This window comes from the organism of the source record quoted next, unplaced genomic scaffold (assembly GCF_019419815.1).
Source record: "Pyrus x bretschneideri cultivar Hongxiangsu unplaced genomic scaffold, Pyrus_bretschneideri_v1 Contig11, whole genome shotgun sequence".
Taxonomy (NCBI): Eukaryota; Viridiplantae; Streptophyta; class Magnoliopsida; order Rosales; family Rosaceae; genus Pyrus; species Pyrus x bretschneideri.
In genome coordinates, this window is record NW_025999402.1 from 239,151 (window position 1) to 257,496 (window position 18,346).

The 18,346-nt window shown below is 37.4% G+C and overlaps 1 protein-coding gene and 1 long non-coding RNA gene across 2 annotated transcripts; both read left to right on the plus strand.

The window, feature by feature from the left end:
• The first annotated feature begins 480 nt into the window (after positions 1–480).
• On the plus strand, positions 481–1,500 carry LOC103965781 (actin cytoskeleton-regulatory complex protein PAN1-like). Its single transcript, XM_009378857.2, has one exon. It carries the CDS (start codon positions 623–625, stop codon positions 1,496–1,498), a length of 876 nt encoding a protein of 291 aa, XP_009377132.1. The 5' UTR covers positions 481–622; the 3' UTR covers positions 1,499–1,500.
• Positions 1,501–11,181: 9,681 nt separating this feature from the next.
• On the plus strand, positions 11,182–13,722 carry LOC103965765. Its single transcript, XR_007253746.1, has 2 exons — positions 11,182–13,240; positions 13,417–13,722. It is a non-coding gene; the product is annotated as an uncharacterized LOC103965765 (long non-coding RNA).
• The last annotated feature ends 4,624 nt before the right edge of the window (positions 13,723–18,346 follow it).

The following is an 18,346-nucleotide window of genomic DNA, read 5'->3' on the forward strand; positions in this document are numbered from 1 at the left end:
TTGGTCAAAACAGTGCAGAAAACTATGCGGATCACCACTCTTTCCCATGCCAAACCCCTCTGAAACCCTAGCACACCCCTGCACCGTCGTGCAGCCGTAACCCTTTTCACAAGAAAACCCTAAACCCTTACACTACCATCATATTAATGAGAGTTGCAATTTTTACATGGTACAAGTGCCTTTTGATATGTAATACGTTAAAATGAAAATAAAGATAAACTTGAAACAAATATGTACAGAAAGTGATGATACAAATATGTACCGGAGTAATTATCTATAAATTTAGTATTTTGCAAAATTCGATTTTGAGTAACTAATCTCATCTTAGTTCCCAAATCCGAGTTTCACTAATCCAAAGTTGTTAGAATCTAGATTTCTACAACAATATCTTACACAATTATCTCTTCTCAAAATTTGAAATATTTTTATTCCTAAACCATTCAGCACTACTTCCTACTATCTCTGAGTCTGTTATATTCCTTGAGAAAGAGGTTTAAAAAAACAAAACCCTTGTTTTCCTTCTTCTCTTGTCTTCCTCAATTTTCCTCCGCATTGCATTCTCTCCACGTTTCTTCGCCACACTTCTTCTTTGTCTCCACCAAAAATTGCAGAATAAACCGCCATGGCAAAAACCCCGACAAAAACAGCTGCGAAAGAAACAGTGAAATCCTCAGAGAAAACCCCCACAAAACCCCCTAAAGTTGATGAAGAACACGACGATTTCCTAAAACTTTCACTCTCAACAGGCCACAATCCACCAACGCCTACAAACCCCCACCAGCCTCCTCCACCTACAAACTTCTACCAGCCTCCTCTCTTGGTAACAACACCATCACAACCCTTGTCTCTCTTTGCACAAGCTGTCCCACAAGTGCCACCGCCGCCACTTATCCAATATCATCTCTCACATCTCCCACACAACCCTCCTTCCGCCCCCCACCACGAAACCTCCGGCCCATCCCGCCCTACCCGTGCCAGAAGATCCCCTGTCCAAACCCTCAAGCAAGGCAAGTCAGAAGACATTCCAGCTCCATTCCCTTGGGCCACAACGAAACGTGCCACAGTCCACAACCTCGATTATCTCCTCTCCAACGGCATGAACACGATCAACGGCCACATGCAATGCAAGAAATGCGACCAAAGCTACGAAATCCATTACAATTTGCGCCAAAAATTCATGGAGATTGCGGGCTACGTATCGAAAAACAAATGCAACATGCATGACAGGGCACCAGCTGATTGGATGAATCCCACCTTGCCCAATTGCAAGTTTTGTGATCAGAACAACTGTATGAAGCCAGTGATTTCGAAGAAGCGTTCGATCAATTGGTTGTTTTTGCTGCTGGGGCAAATGCTTGGGTGCTGCAAGCTTTCTGAGTTGAAGTATTTCTGTAAGCACACGAAGAATCACAGGACCGGCGCTAAAGATCGAGTCTTGTATCTCACTTATTTGGGACTTTGCAAACAGCTGGATCCCAATGGACCCTTTGAGATTTAAGATTTGTGGGCAGCAATTAATTAGCTTTTTAATTGAGTTTATGGTTTTTATTTAATTTTTAAGATTATGCAACTCTGTTATTGGTGGGATTTGGGTTGCTTGACTTGTAAGCTTTTGTTTGATATCTTCAAGTATTGGTTTTTAACTTTTACCTCTTATTTGTGTTCACAACGTGCTCGATTTTATGTTTCAACTAGCCTTTCATTCATAAGTCAAAAAGGAGAAGCATGAATAGGAAATAATTGCAATACTTCTATATTGTCAATTAATTGGGTTTCTCACGACAAAATTGCAATGAGATATGTAGACATCTAACGAAGAGTGTTATGATATACATGTGGAAGCCCAAACACTGAAAGATGAAGGCTGTGAAAGTTGCAAATCCAAGTATTATTACTCCACATATGTGCACACAGTGGTCTTTATTTCTCAGCACAATATTACCACGTAGTGTGTCCATATATGTATATACAAAAATAAATTTGCCATAGGGTGGAGAAATAAATTAGTTTTAAACTCGACATCTACAGAATTCGAACTTAACATCTTTTATTTACAAGTGAAAATTAGACTGTAATAATAGATGACATGTTATAACGATTTATACACACCAATTACAAATGAGTTTCTCTATGTGAGAGCAAGAGGGCTACACTTGAACATAGAGATGAAAGAAAAATAGGGAGAGTATATACACTATACTTTGTACTCCTTTTCTTTTTTTTTTTTTTTTTATTGAACAAACGATATTATCTACACTAGGGGGCTTAGCCTCACAACGAACTGGCAATAATGTGGTTCAAATTCGTCTTTGGTGAGAATCGAATCTAAGACCTCTCACTTATAAGTGAAGAGGTATACTATTAGACCGTAGTACTAAGTGGCTGTACTCCTATTGTTTTAAATGATGAAATGAACTATTTATGCTCCAAGGACGGCCGTAGGTTCTCTCGTCTAGCCTAGTAAATATTGTCTCTGTCATATTTAGTCTATGTTACAAACTTGGAACATATATTTATTTCACATAGTATAATATTCTATTTTATAACTTTATCAGATGGCCAGAATACTTCTTTTGTATTCAAATAGGAATACAGAACACTATCTTATTTGCTCTACATGAATATAAACCAGATACAAATGACTTTGCAGAAAAGCTAACAAGAATCGACCAACATTTATACGTTTCAAGTAGTTTCGCTGTGTAAAGAATGATTTTCCTTCATTACTGACTGATTTATGTTACAAATTATACAATTATAATCAACTATATATGGATACAAAATCAATATAAACTATAGGCGGAAAGGAATCGTTGATCAGAAGGTAAGTTACATTGGATTTGAACAAAAACAAAAAGGTGGCACGGATTGGATTCTAAATAATCTGTAGCTCTAGGAAACATCAATGAAAAAAATCGGATTCTAAATAATTTCCTAAGGAAACATCATCTAGTCCTTATATAAATATCATATAGCAGGGCTTGGTCTTTCATTCATAACCGAAAAGGAAGAGAAGCATGAATAGTGGGGCAATGGCATATCAAAAGTTTTCACTGGCAGCCTTTGTGGTTTTGCTCCTTCTGGGGTTTACCTCATGTTCCACATTTACCTACAAACCCTTGAATTTTAGAAAGTTAGAGGAAGGTCACTATCCAACAAGAGAAATCGATTTTCGTATTCTGCCAAAGGGCACACTAATTCCACCAAGTGGTCCTAGCGACAGAACATCTTGTAATGAGGATAACAATTTTTGTGAACCTCCTCCTCCTGGTCTTCTGTTGGAAAGGAAAATCAATTTTGGTACTCTGCCAAAGGGTACACTGATTCCACCAAGTGGTCCTAGCCGCAGAACATCTTGTAATGAGAATAACAATTTTTGTGCACCTCCTCCTCCTGCTTGGCGCTCTTAAAAGATCAGTTATTTGTGAGCATTTCGTAGCAACGACACCAGAAACAACAATTACTACTTCAAATGATGTGTCCTATGACATGTTTCCTTATAAGATGTCCATAATTGACACTTACCAATAAATTCAAGTGATATCAATGAATCAATGGATATATATATATATATATATATATTTTTTTTCTTTTGGCTTATTATATTAACACCACACTAAAAGGCTCAATCAATACTATCCTTGATAAACAAATCAACTATTACATCGGAATATTCTTCAAACCAAGAGACTGGTTGTGCACTAGTAGACTCCGAAGCGCGCCAACCTGTCTACTACTTCGTTAGCTTCTCGTTAGCTTCGCGCACCATCTTTGTCTGTGGAGGAAATGTACAAACTCATTTAACCTACAACATAGTAAACAATCTTAACCAAGGACTGGGGGTGTCGACCAAAGCTCTCTGACAGTCAAGTTAGTGATAAAATATATGAGACTCAAGCACTAGCCAGGAAAATAAGTGTGTGATAATTGCATTACCATAGATAAACCCTAGTAGTGTATTTATACCAGTCGATATAGAGTACTTTTAAGACATGAAATCCGTATTAAATTGGGAGAATTCAAGGATATATAGGAGTATCTATTGCATCCTCTTAGGAGTATGATTACTTGCGACGCATGCCAATTCTTAGATTTTAAGGATTTCAAAAATACAGGAAACTAACTGATTTCTTATTTGGTCAGGTTTATGTGTCTTGCGAAACATGCATGGTCAATCTTAGCGAAGTCATCAAACTTCGCCAACAACTCTAGAACATGATGATGGTGGCATCACTGCTCTGTCTGTGTAGCTCCACTGCAGAAGTTGTTGAGTCCATGACCAAACTTCTAAGATATTCATATTCCAAACCGCAATTGTGTATTAGAGGGATATTGCATACATAGATATATAGTTCTTTCACACGTATTATATATCTACTGTTCATAGTTTTATGAAGCGGATGGAATACTATTCCTTTTGCATTCAAATAGGAATGTACAACACAATCTCATTTGCAGCAGAAACCAAATAAAAATGATATTGCACAAAAGCTAACCAGAATCGACCAAAATAAATAAAACAATGCCCTTGCACAACAGCATCATGCATTATTCGGGTGCCACGGCAAAATCTAAATTTTGTTCTTGATGGTGGAAGATCGCCTCCTTTGCAGGACTAGATGGTGTAACTGTAGCGTACGTTGGCAACATACCAAAGTACCATTTTCTTGAATTCTCACTACCTTTCCCAGGACTATCGGTGGAGTTGGAGTACCTTCTGCTGAAATACCAATCAGGTTTCATTTCTTGATGAATATTCAAGAAGATTGCCCGTTGGACTGCTTGTTGATAGCATATGGGAATATGCAGCAAATGCAGTAAGTTTAGTGGGATTTGAAGAGCAAGAGGCAAAGCCAAAAATTAGGAAAAGCACCAACGTTATATGTCAACAACACTACTACCAAACATAAACGACGTTGCACTTCATATCGCGTATACATACACTCCAAAGTACGAGTGATGATACTTCTCATCACAATATTATTAATCATGATAGCGAGTTTGAATATTGATAGGGATTTTACCACACATGCAAAAGGTTTAAAAACTCCTATATTACTTGCAAGAATGACAAGATTATTGTAGTATAAATAGTTCTCACAAGTTCGTTTTCACTAGGGATTATTAAATAATTCGAAGCAAACCAAATTCCAATTAATTATTGTAAAGTAGAAATTGAGATGATTGATTTTATAACCTACTTAAATTAAAATGAATTTAATTAATAAAAGTAAACTAATATGCAATATTAAAAATTAACAAAAAGGAAACAGTTTTGTAGAAATCAAATTAAAGAAAGCACTAGAGATCCACCGTTACCTTAACAATCCTATATAGTTCTCTCAATTACTTATGACTTATACATGCATATTTCGAAGTTAGGTTTTCCTAATATATGCCTACTTGGAACCCCAACATAAAGCGTATATCAAACATGTGATCCATCTGTGGTATTCAGATCAAATCTAAACATGCATGGCTTATTAAGTTCTGTGAAACATTTTGAAAAACCATGCAACCCTGAAGACGTGGTATTCATCTTAAGTGAACCTGCACATATTAATCACAAGAAGCCTTCGTCAATTTCAGGGACCGACCTCAGACCAAAATTGCATCAAATTACTTTTCTAAACATCCTAATAGTAGTAATCAAGCATTAAGACAATTAGATAGTTTAAACCAATGATTAATAACTCTTGAAAACCTGCATGCATATAATCCTAAGCAAATTGAAGAGAAACTACATATTCTTGTTAAGGCTTGTGGCCTCACCCTAGGAAAAAGAGAATTAGTTACGCATATTCATAATAAAAATCCTAAAGTTCTTTATTGAAATAATAAAAGATCGAAACACCTAGGATGAAAAAAGTCTGAAAATCTCTACACTTGGCCAATTTTCTCTCTTCAAGAACACACGGAGAAGAAGTTCCAAGAATAAAGCCGGCCAAGCTTATTTAACCTAGCAGAAATTCAATCCTCCTAATAAAAGGTCTTCCAATCGAACTAGGAAACTAAATAACTAAAATAAAATAGGAAACATAACCCTAAATCAAATGATAAAATTCGCCTAAAATCTGAGCAGCCACGTTTTGACACCTAAACTTAGGGCTGGAAAAAATCCCAAAAATCCTAAACCAAATCAAAAAAATCCCGATCCTAAACCAAAATTCCCGAAAGTTTCAGTATGGGATTCGGTTTTTCATCTCCATTTTTTTCGGTATTCCCATACCGAACCGAAAATAAATATTATATATATATTGTTTTTTAATTATAAGAAAATTATTTCAACCGTTCATTGTTTTGGATTTAATCAATGCCGTTCATTTGTTTTTAGGTCTGATCTCCCATTTCACTTCTTCCATAATCCATTCCATCGAACTCGAATCGAAGAAGCGCAGCCCTTGTCCCTGAGCCTCCTTCACCGTGCCTCTCTGTGTCGAATTCCGGTCAGCCACTGGCCCACCACCACACCATGCAGCCACCGCCACACCCCCCGCACCTCCCTCACCGTGCCTCTCCAGCCTTCATAATCCGTGCCTCTCCAGCCCTTGTCTCTGAGCCTCCCTCACCGTGCCTCTCTGACTCTGACTCTCCAGCCTTCCTTCACCACACAGCCACTGCCACACCACCGCTTTCTCTCTCAATCTATCTCTCTCGAATGATTTCTCTCACAGACAGAAGTCGCAGAACTCTCGATCCCAAATTAGGTAATTAATTTGGACTGATAACTTAACATGCCTCCATAATCCGTGAATGTCGGTGCTTAGAAAAGATCAGTGACCCACCCTCACTCACTCACTCTTGCCTTTTTTTTTCATTTTTCTAAATAATGTCAACTCAAGGCTTGTTTTTTCCTGCTGCCTTGGACGCGGTTGCTAACTTGCTCCTTCCATAACCACACAATTACACTTAGAGAAACTTGCACTTGTTTGCTCGATTATAAATTTTGTTCATAAATTCATTTATGTTTTGGTTTGATGCTAGTATCTAATCATTTTTTTTTATTTGGTCAGCCTTGATTACACCATGGTTTACCAGGTTGTTGATTTGAGGATTGAGGTAACTGTTGCTTTCTTTTGGTTGTTCTGTTGGCGGGTCGATACCGGGTTATTGATTTGAGGATTGAGGTAACAACTTTCACTTGTTTGCTCGATTATACATACTATGTAGATGATTACAATTCTAAATTTTTTAGAATTGTTTAATTTTGATTAGCTGTTATATTCTGCTTATGTGTTTAAATTGTTTAATTTTTTATTGCAAGTTTTCCGAATATCTGTTTCATTGTTTGGTAATGATGCTGGGCTGATGTTTATATTGATTCTATGTTGAATTTGCTTTGATCTGGTTGAAGTTGATCTCTGTTTATGGCTGATTACAATTCTAAATTTATCGCGTGTTGAAGTATCACATTTTAATATTTTATGCCGGAGACCATGCCATAAACTAAGTAGGACTAGACAGCAATTGGAAATAGTATTTTCGATTTTGATTTCTGTTATATATTTTGAGTTATTTTTCTTACAACCATATATTTTCTATGTTGAATGCTCAAATTTTTGAACCATTTATTTTATTTATTGATTGGAATTTGGATATGTGCTAAACTGTGGTTGTGATATATTAATGTGCATTGTTATTTTATTTGTTAGGATGGACGAGTCTAGTAGCCAATCTAGTACACCTATGGTCTCGGTATTAGGAAAACGAAAACAAACCCAACCTAGTGGTACCCTTCAACTAAGCACTCCTCACCTCAAGATTATTTGCATAATGATTATTATGAAGATTGTTGGGATGATGATCCAGATATGGAGGAGGATATTGTATTAGAACAAATAGAAAAAGATAGGGAAGAGGGCGAAGAGGAAGTAGAAGAAGTAGTGAGACAATGGGAGGGTCCTCCTCGGAAAAAGGGCAATAGGAGAAAGGGTCCAAGTTCGGCGTGGAATGATGCTAAGAGGGTAATGATCATCGATAATAACTGGGGAGAAATCTTTCATGGCTGAATGCAAGCATTGCAAACTCTTAGTACTGGCACACCCTATAATTCATGGGACGATGGGAATTCTTAAGCATTTGAGGAAATGCCTGGGTTCTAGTCTCTTTGAGAATGTGGATCCGAAGCAACCTACATTGACACAAGAGAGGATGGGAGGTCCGGTTGTCACTCACACTTTCAATCAAAAAAGACTTGATAGGAGATGTGTGAGGTGGATTATAATAGCGGAGATGCCTTTTAGGGTGGTTGATCAAGAGGACCTTCGAGATTTTATTCGTGACTTGAATCTAAAGTACAAACTTCCTAATAGGCATAAGGTGGCGGCAGCGGTTTTGGAGTTGTATGTTAAAGAGAAGGCTAAAATAAAAAGTGTGATCAAGGGGTTGAGAGTGAATATTACAACCGACACTTAGACCTCGATTCAAATGATAAACTACATGGTCATCACGGTCCATTTTTTGGACACTAATTGGAGGTTACATAAGAGGGTCCTAAACTTTGTCCAAGTTACTTCTCATAAGGGTGATGATATTAGAAGATGTCTAGAGGTTTGCTTGAATGATTGGGGCATAGACAAGGTGTTTAGCATTACCGTTGACAATGTTAGTGCAAATGACACCGCTATTGCATACATGAAAAAAGGACTCAAGTCAAATGGTACTCTTTTACTTGACGGGGCTCACTTGCACATGAGGTGCTCTTGTCACATCTTCAATTTGATGGTTCAGGACAGAATGACGGAGCTTAGTTGTGAGATTGATGCCATAAGAAATTGTGTGAAGTTTATACACTTATCCCCGGCAAGGTTAGAGTCTTTTAGGGAATATTGTGTCTTGTTGAGATTTGATAGGATGTCAAGTATCCCTTTTGATGTTGTCACAAGGTGGAATGCCACGTATGAAATGCTTAATAGTGCTTTCAAGTTTAAAGAAGTGTTCTCTAAGATGGCCTTTGAGTGTGACTCTTTTATTGCTTACTTTAAAGAGGAGGTCTCGAAAGAGGTTGATAGGGTGACAACAAAGGCCAAAGGCCAAGCAGATGGGTCCTCCGAAGGTGGATGATTGGGAAAGGTCGATGAGTTTTGCTCACTTTCTTAAAAAGTTTTATCATGCCACCTTGACATTGAGTGCAACCCTTACTCCAACATCACACTTAATACTTAGCACGGTGATTGCCTTTCAAGTGGAGATACAAGAACAAACTTTAAACGCCTCTAATGCCACTTTGCAAAGTGTGGCTACCTCAATGAAGCTCAAGTTTGACAAATATTGGGGTCACATTGAAAAAGTGAATCATATTCTCTTTGTAGCCCAAGCACTTGACCCTAGGTACAAATTTGATATGTTGGAGACAAATCTAGAAGAGCTCGGCTATGGATGGGACGAAATAAGGGAGGAGAAAGTAAGGTTAAAGGCTATGTAACCGAGTTGTATAATGCATATAAGGAGGGAGTGGTCCTTAGTAGTAGTAGTACTAGTAATAGTGCTACCTCAAATGTGGAGCTAAGATCAAGTGTTGTACTAGATGATGTGGGGGGTGTGATCGTAGATATTGATGTTGCTTTAAGGATGACAAAGAAGATCCAACAAAAGAAAGCTGAGGCACAACAAAATGAGATAGCCAATGAAGTCGATATGTACTTCAATGATCCACATCAAAGCCTAACATATGAGGGTTTCGATCTTTTGGATTGGTGGAAATGAAATTGTGCTCAATATCCAACTCTTAGTAAAGTTGATAAGGATGTATTGGCCCTTCCTAGTAGCATCATTGCTAGTGAGAATGCCTTAACTTCCTTAACACCTAAAACGGTTGAGGCTTTAGTGTGTACTAGTGATTGGCTTAGAGGAAAGGAATTTTGTTTCTACAAGGAGCCTACACTTGATGAATTCCATTTCTACAAGGAGCTTGAATGCTTAGAAAGAAGTAAGTAAACAATTTAATTTCCTCTTTTATTTTCTTAGTATTTATTATCAATTAGACTATAATTCAATGTAAATGATTTGTGGTTTATTGTTTTAAGCACGGCTAATTTGGGAGGTGAGGAGAATACAACACAAGAAAATGAAATGCCACCTCCACCTCCTCGACCACCTCAAGTTGAAGTTTAACGTCAAAATCAATCACTACCTCCATGACCACCCATTGTAAGGGGAAAGGCTTAACCATCAACATCAAGGGGAAGAGTACAAGTACCAACAAGAAGGGAGCAACCACAAGCATCAACAAGATCAAGGGGACGAAGGGGCCAAAGAGGCCAACAATCTTTATAAACTATAAGCTTTGCTTTTTTGCTTTTGGTTTGTAACTTAATTATTCAAGCATTGGCTCGTAACTAATTTTTTTGATTTTGGGTTTGTTACTTTATTTATTTTAAAACCTTGGCTTGTAACTATTATTTTTGCTTTTGGATTTGGTACTTAATTTATTTTGATTGCATGCATGTGTAGTGGGCAGATTGAAACTTAATTTATGAAATTATGTCAAATTTGTGCAGTGGGTAGTGGGTAAATTAGTAGAAATAGGCCTTGCTATTTGATTGGCAGATTAGGCCCAAAAGCATAATATGTCAAATTTTAGCCCAAAAACATAATATGTCAAATTTTAGTCCAAAAGCCCAAAAGCATTTCAGGATTCTTTAAAATTGGGATTCTCGAAAATTTGGTTTGGGATCGGTATTGAAATTGGGATTCCTGAAAATTTCGGTTTGGGAATCGGGACAAGGGTTTCGGTATGGGATCCCATACCGAATCACCCCTACCTAAAACTACTCCAAAACTGGTCCAATATAGCTGAATTCAAGGTTTGGAATATTCTGAACATTTTCCAGAAGGCCATGAACCCATCAGAGGTCATCTCGGGCTCCAAAAACGCAGTTTAAGCCCGAAAATGTCATTTTTCAACACTGCGCACTGATAATTTATTCCATCGCCAGAAACTAACCGCTTGGTAGAAAAATTCCAAATTTTGACACGAGTACGCTAAGAGACACATGAACGTCTCCCAATTTAAATCACTCTAAAATTCGTCCGTTTGACCACGCTTTGCCCCAAATGAAGTTGAATGTCCTATATTGAAAATATAAATCAAAGTATCAAAAGTTTACCAAAATAATTACCAAAACATAGTAAGAATAGGGTAAAATATATAATATGAAATTTACTCATCAAAATACCCCCAAACTTAGCTTTTTGCTTGTCCTCAGGCAAAATAAAACTAGAAAACAAAAAATAAAAAACTAACAAACTAGAAACTTAACTAAAACTAATTGACAAAAAATTTCACCTTCAAAGTTGCAATCCATAAAACACGTTAAAAATTAGAACATCGTTTCAAAAGTTCCAACCAATCCCACCACAGAGTCTAAGCCATTTAGAATCAATTAGAAAAGAATTCACAAACTTCCTTTGGTGTAAAGTGAACCAACATAGTTTAGGAGACTCGACTAAAACCCTTATCTCTCGTCCTTCTTTATTTCACACGTACTAACTTTAAATATAGCTATTTTTATTTTTCTTTTTCTTTTCGATTTTTCTCTTCTTCTTTTTATTTTTTTTTATAGATATATATATATATATATATTTTCAGTAACAGCAGTGGTCGTGCAATGTCGGTTCCCTTAAGTTTTCTATCCAACCCATGTAATGAGCTTTAGGTCAATGACTCCCAAACCATAAAGGCTTTAGGGCACTAGGTGTAGAATACCCCTAAGGACTTACTAGCTGGAGCTGAAAAGGCTACGAAACCAATTAACCACCCTGCCCCATGCCAAAACTCTACCGTTTGACTGAAGAATCACTGCTGATTAGGCAAGATTGGCCTAGTTACTAAGCAAAGCCTCGAGTGGAACAATTATTAATTTATAACACTTACTAACTCTATTTTATATAGAACAAAAATTAAAATACACTTAGACAGAAATTAAGTGTTTCAATCTCACTCCCCACAAACCATGTTAGTGTGATGTGCAAATTTCAAAGTACAATTCATGAATTAGTGTCTAAGCAACGACAAATAGAAAAGACTCTATTATGAGATTAATCTTCCTCATGTCCATTTGTTCTAACTTCTAAAATATTCTATGAATATTAACTTAGAAAGAATAAAAATTTTAACTTGACACAAAAATTAAAATCCTAAAATTTTACATTCCCACCTCCAAACTTATTTCACACTTTGTCCTCAAGGTGTGGAAAAGAAAATAAAATAAAAAAGACAACAAATTAAATAAAATTAAATTAAAGACAAAAACGAAACCTGAACTGAACATAACAAATAAATAAAAGAAAAACAAAAGAAAAACCAAAGAAAGGTAACAAAATAAATAAATAATTAAAGAAAGGAAAACATGCACCTGGTGTGAATCACGACGTGAAAGGATCCAAGGTCTTCAAGAGTCACTCATTAGGCCATGGAAAACCAAGGAAAAACATGAATAATGGCCTACGGAAATAGAGACAAAGCAACCCATTTTGCTGCTCACACACACGACACGCGGAAACACCAGAAACCCTAGCTGTATTTGACCAAGCTTCTGCATCCATTCTCCTTGAGCCCAGAGCCAACGGCTCCCTGTCCCTCCAATTTCAAATTGTCCTTTCATCTTTAGATACAGAACGCACGCGATTTAGACACGTGGCATGCATCTGTGCAATGGACTCCGTAGGATTCCTCTAACACATGCATCTCATCCGCCCATTTTCATTTCAGAGTATTTTGTTAGCAACCGGAGGCCTCTGTCCATATCAGAAATAGCTCTCCCATTTTTCTCACCCCTCTTTCTATCTAGAAAATCAGAAACGGCTCTCACTTCACCAGCACATGCACACCAACGCCCATTATTGCAAACCTTCCATCTCACAGCAGCTGCTTCATCCTCTCTATGCGCTGCATACGTTTGCAACCCATAACCCAGCAACAAACAAACCTCCGCGAGTACCCAGCTGTGGTGGAGTGAACTGACAAGCTAAGATGCTTAAGCCAAAATCCTCCTCAATTTGTGCTATTGTCGTTTCATCTTTATGTATTTGAGTGAAATGTGACAAGATCTAACAAACACATGCATGTGTTTTTATCCGTATGAGGTCCCCTAAACTTGCAAATCTAAGCCTATAACTCCACCCTGCATGCGTATAATCTATGCGTCTCGTTTGTGTGCAAAGGTTCTCGAGCTGGAAGCTGAACAACAGCAAAGACAAGGAAAACATTGAAGACATCGCGGATCCGAGTCATGCAGAGGTAAAAATTCTGTATGACCCCCAAATGCGAAAATGCTGCCTCATTTACCCCCAAACTTAAATACTGGCATCCGTGGTACTTTCGAATGTAAAAGCGATAAATCCCAGAAGTACCCCACATTTGTTGAGATATGAACATTTCCACTGTAACTCATACACGTGATTGCCGTGTTGCAGGAATGACCCCAGATTGGCAAAGACACATTTGGCTGACCAAACTATCGGCCTACAAAGAAGAATGGCCGCGTAGCAGGATAGAGAGTTATAACATCCCATCCCTTCTTGTGTATTACAGATGGGGTTGATGTTGATGTAGATCTACTACTGGATGCATGATTCCGTCTAAAATAATATCTCTGTGCATTAATTCTTGTTTTTCTTGTTTGCTGGCTGCATAAAAATCAAGTGTTGAAATCAGAGATAGAATGTTGAAGATACTATCGGTAAACTAAAATAAAACAAGTAAAAGCAAATTTTTTTTTATTCTCTGTTTCTATATGTTTTGTTTTTTTTTTTTTTTTTTTTTTTTTTTTTTTTTAATTTATTTAATGATAAACTAAGAAATAAAATGCAGCTCGAAACTGAATGTAATGAAATAAAAATGGAAGATAGTAAGGAAAAGGTTAGAGAATTGGGTTGCCTCCTAATAAGTGCTTTAGTTAACGTCCATAGCTAGACGTTGCCGAAAGCTGGTAATCAAGTTACTTGTTCCTTCAAAGTTGATGACTCGCTTGCACTAAACTTCCTTAGAAATGGCTTTAGTAGATACTTCTTGACCTTGAGCACACAACCCTTGCCCTCTGTTTCAATGTCCACGTTACCGTTTTGAAAAACTTGCTTAACCATATAAGGGCCTTTCCACCGAGACTCTTGTCTCCCTGGAATTAACTTGAAACTGGAATTCAACAACCACACCTTTCTACCAGGCTGTATTTTCTTACAATTTGGGCTGCCTGGCAACATTCCATGTTTTTTCTTAATGTTAATTGGTTGGTCATCATGCAGCACTCTTTGCTGTCACTTTTCAAGACATTAACTACTCATTCTTAGCAGTGGGGAGTGGAAAGAGGACCATCCAACCAGAGTGCAACAGATTGACGCCATGTCTACCATGGCTGCACAGATTTCTAACTTGAATAAAAAGTTTGATAATTTGATGATTGTTAAATCTGTGAAGTCTTTTGATGTGGTTTATGAAATATGTGCAGGTATACATGCAAGTACTGAGTGCCCGAACATTGGTTCTTTTTCGAAGTATATGCAAGAGCAAGCAAATCAAGTGAATTATTTTTCTCGTTAGCGGAATAACACATATTCGAACACTTACGGTTTGAATATCATGAAGTAGACAAAAGGACATATACATTAGTACAACACAATCAAGTTGTTCAGTAACACACGGTATAGAGAGTAGATGTAATAAAGAGGGAACAAGTAAGCAACGATGTAGAGGCAGAGAAAGGGTGAGATACACAGTTCCTGCTCCAAGAACCGGGGCAGTGGAACCATTAGCAGTTGCTACACACTTTCGATGAGATGTTGTCATGCACTAGAATAAATTCTTATCATATGTCATAATGATCGGTTGCACCAGAGTCCAGAATCCAACCTGTATGATGCTCAGTGTCTGAGGCTAAAAGAACACGCCCCATAGTACCTGTGTTGGATGACGAGTCACTAGGATCAGTATGAGTCAACAACATTTGACTTGGATCCGCAGAACTAGGCCCCGCTTCCTTGTTGGGTGGTGCGGCAGCAGCAAGGGAAGCACAGCCTCCATTGGTTTTATTATTCGCTCGCTCCTTAGCACGCAAGCATTTCTTCAACTCTAGAAACCACTCAAGTACCCCATACTTTGAAAAACATGTATCTTGACGGGTTTGACCACATAATGTTTACTTCAAATCATCTTTGTTTTCTCAGGTAAAGGGACAATAATTCGAAGATGAATTGGAAGAGAATGGTGGACAGGAAACTGTAGGTGGTCGAGACACCATGGCCACAGATGACGCCCCTCCTTGGTTGCTCATAGTACTCCCACCCATCATGGTGGCATGTTGTTGTGCTTCACGCCTAACAATAGAAAACACCTCATCGACAGCTGATAAGGGCTGAGTTTGTAAAATATCACTACGTACCTTATCAAATATTTCATCCAAACCTGCCAGGAAGGCATACACACAGTCCAATTGGATTTCTTCTCAGAGTGTTTAAATTAATGACACATTCCATCTTGATTGGCCGACACTGATCCAACTTTTGCCAAACAGATTTGAGATCAGCATAGTATACACCAATAGGATGTCCCTCATGAGAAAGTCGGAACGATTTCACCTTCAACTCATAAATCTATGAAATATCAAACCCATCATAATACGTACGAGCAACCTCTTCCCATACTTCTTTAGTCGTGCGAAGGTGGATGAAAAAACCCGTGATAGTAGGATCCATAGAGTTGATCAGCCACCCCTTCACGATTGCATTCCCCGTCTCCTATGTTTCATATTTGGCACTGCCTTCACTAGGTTCCTTGATGCTTACAGTCACGAACATTTTTTTACCACGTTCAGCAATATGCATCTCCAAGACCTTGGACCAAAGAGCGCAATTTGATCCATTAAGTGTCACGGTATTAGGTACGGCTAAAGCATTATTCTGAATAACTACTGAACTTAAAACTGAGTTGTTGGTTGGACCCTGCGCACCACCCTCCAACTTCAGTCTCGGGTTTTCTTCAGCACTCGCCATCTTGACTCACGAACACCATGTAGTAGCACGGTATGAAGCAAGAACAGCCCCTGCGACCTATTCACGATACACGGCTAAAGCAGGTATGTCTCCTGCAGAAAGATCATAGCAGTAGCAGCGGAAAAAATATTTTTTACAGTTAGGGTTACGGCAAACCAGGCTCAAATGCCAAATAGAACTTTTATGGCTTAATTTTCATTTTATTACATAATCAAAGATATATACATACAAAGTCCTTGTACTACAAGGAAACAAGAAAGGACACAAAATATATGCTTCCTAATAAAGGACACCTAATATTCACATAATCTATACATACCCTTTTTACAAAATAACGCACGTTTACATATATTGCATATTACTTATTGTGTCCTAACTTAGTTTAGGACATTACTTCCATACCTTAGATCATACCAACTCATTCATAGTATATTATCTCCAGAATATAAAGTCAAACTCATGAATAAATAAATCTTGCCCTATTGTTGGAATTGGTCAGTGGAAAAGGTGTGTGGGTGTTGTGGATGGACTGCAATAAGGATGGTGTGAGGTGAAACAGACTATGACTCTGCCCATTTTCCAGGTGTCGTTCCTGGGATGTGGCCACGTTACTGTCCTGCTTGGTTCTATTTGGGAGCCTCTTGGCGTGACTATTTGTTTGCATTTTTTTTTTTAACAATTTAGTGGAGTTTCTCTCCTTGTGTCTTACCTTTCATTGAGAAAATTGGGAGTGGTTAGGGTTAAGAGAGAGCATTTTTTTGGTAGTTTGGATTTGCATACTTACAACTGGCTTAGGTTATTAATGTAACCATTTGTATGAATCGACGATATAGACGTTTGGTTTGTTCGGATCAAGTTTGTCGTTTGCATGATGACTTATTTACAAGTAACTCTAAATTTGCCCAAATCTTGACTTGTCAACACCCGAAATAGCCAAAATTTGCTACGTTTTTGACATTGAATTGTTGTCCTCGAAAATGGCCAAAATTGAGTCTACTCAACCAAGAGATCTGTCGACTTACCTAAGAGATCAATTTGTCAACATTGTGGCCATAAAAAATTTCAAACAACATTGTATCTCTCAACTTGCCTAAAAGATAAAACTGTTAGCGTTGAAAATTACTAAAATTTGGTTTATTTTGCAACAACACATCTTTGTATTTGTCTAAATAATTAATTTATCAACGTCAAAAATGGCAAAAACTTGATCTACTTCAACAACAGCACATCTCTCTACTTACCTAAAAGATCAATTTATCAGGTTCGAAGATGGTTAGAATTTGATACACTTCTCTGACAATAACGTATCTTTGTACTTACCTAAATGATACAATTTTGTCGGCAGTAAAAAAAAAGGGCAAAAACCTAATCTACTTCTCTAACAACAATGTTTCTCTCTACTAAACTAAAAAGATCAATTTGTCTACATCTAAAATTGCTAAAATTTGATTCACTTCTCTGACAACAACGCATCTTTGTACTTGCCTAAATGATCAATTTTGTCGGCGTTAAAAATGGCAAAAACCTTATCTACTTCTCTAACAATAACGTGTCTCTCTACTTACCTAAAAATATCAATTTGTTAGTGTCAAAATGGCTAAAATTATTCACTACTCTTACTTTGTACTTACTTAAAAGATCAATTTGTCAGCCTAAAAATGATTGAAATTTGGTATACTTTCACCACAACATATCTTTTATCATCCCTGTATTAGTGATCAAGATTTATGTGATATGGAATAATGTCAAATCACATATAGAAATCTATGATCCCTGTAATGCTTCTCATGTTGAAGCAAATCTTACAAACATAGCTTCATCCAGTTATTCTGGCTAAAGATTTCCTAGATGGATCTTCACGTGGCTTCGAGGGTATCTCCTTTCGTAGAACAATTAGCATAAGGCCATACATGGGTATCTTCATACTCATACTTATCAACCTATGTATCACACTATCGGGCCCTACGAAGTAGTGAAGGCTTTGAAGTGAAATCAAAGTTCATATTTATGAACATAAGATACCTTTGAGTCTCAGATTTGAGAACTATTTGCGTACTATAACCTAAAGCTTTGTAAAGTTTGACATGTGGTTAGCATCCATACGTTTAAGATTCTTGAGCAGTCAATGTTCAATAAACTTGTTCAACAGACAAGCACCTATGGATCCCCCACGTGTCCAACATGTGCCGCACAAGACCATGCTAACCTTAATACAACATTTTTGGATAGTCAATGTTCATTTGACTTTCAAATGGCTAGGAAATTTTTCTAGGACATTGCTTCCGTACCTTAAATCCTATCAACTCATTCATAGTATATTATATCCAGACTATAAATTCAAACTCATGAATGAATAAAT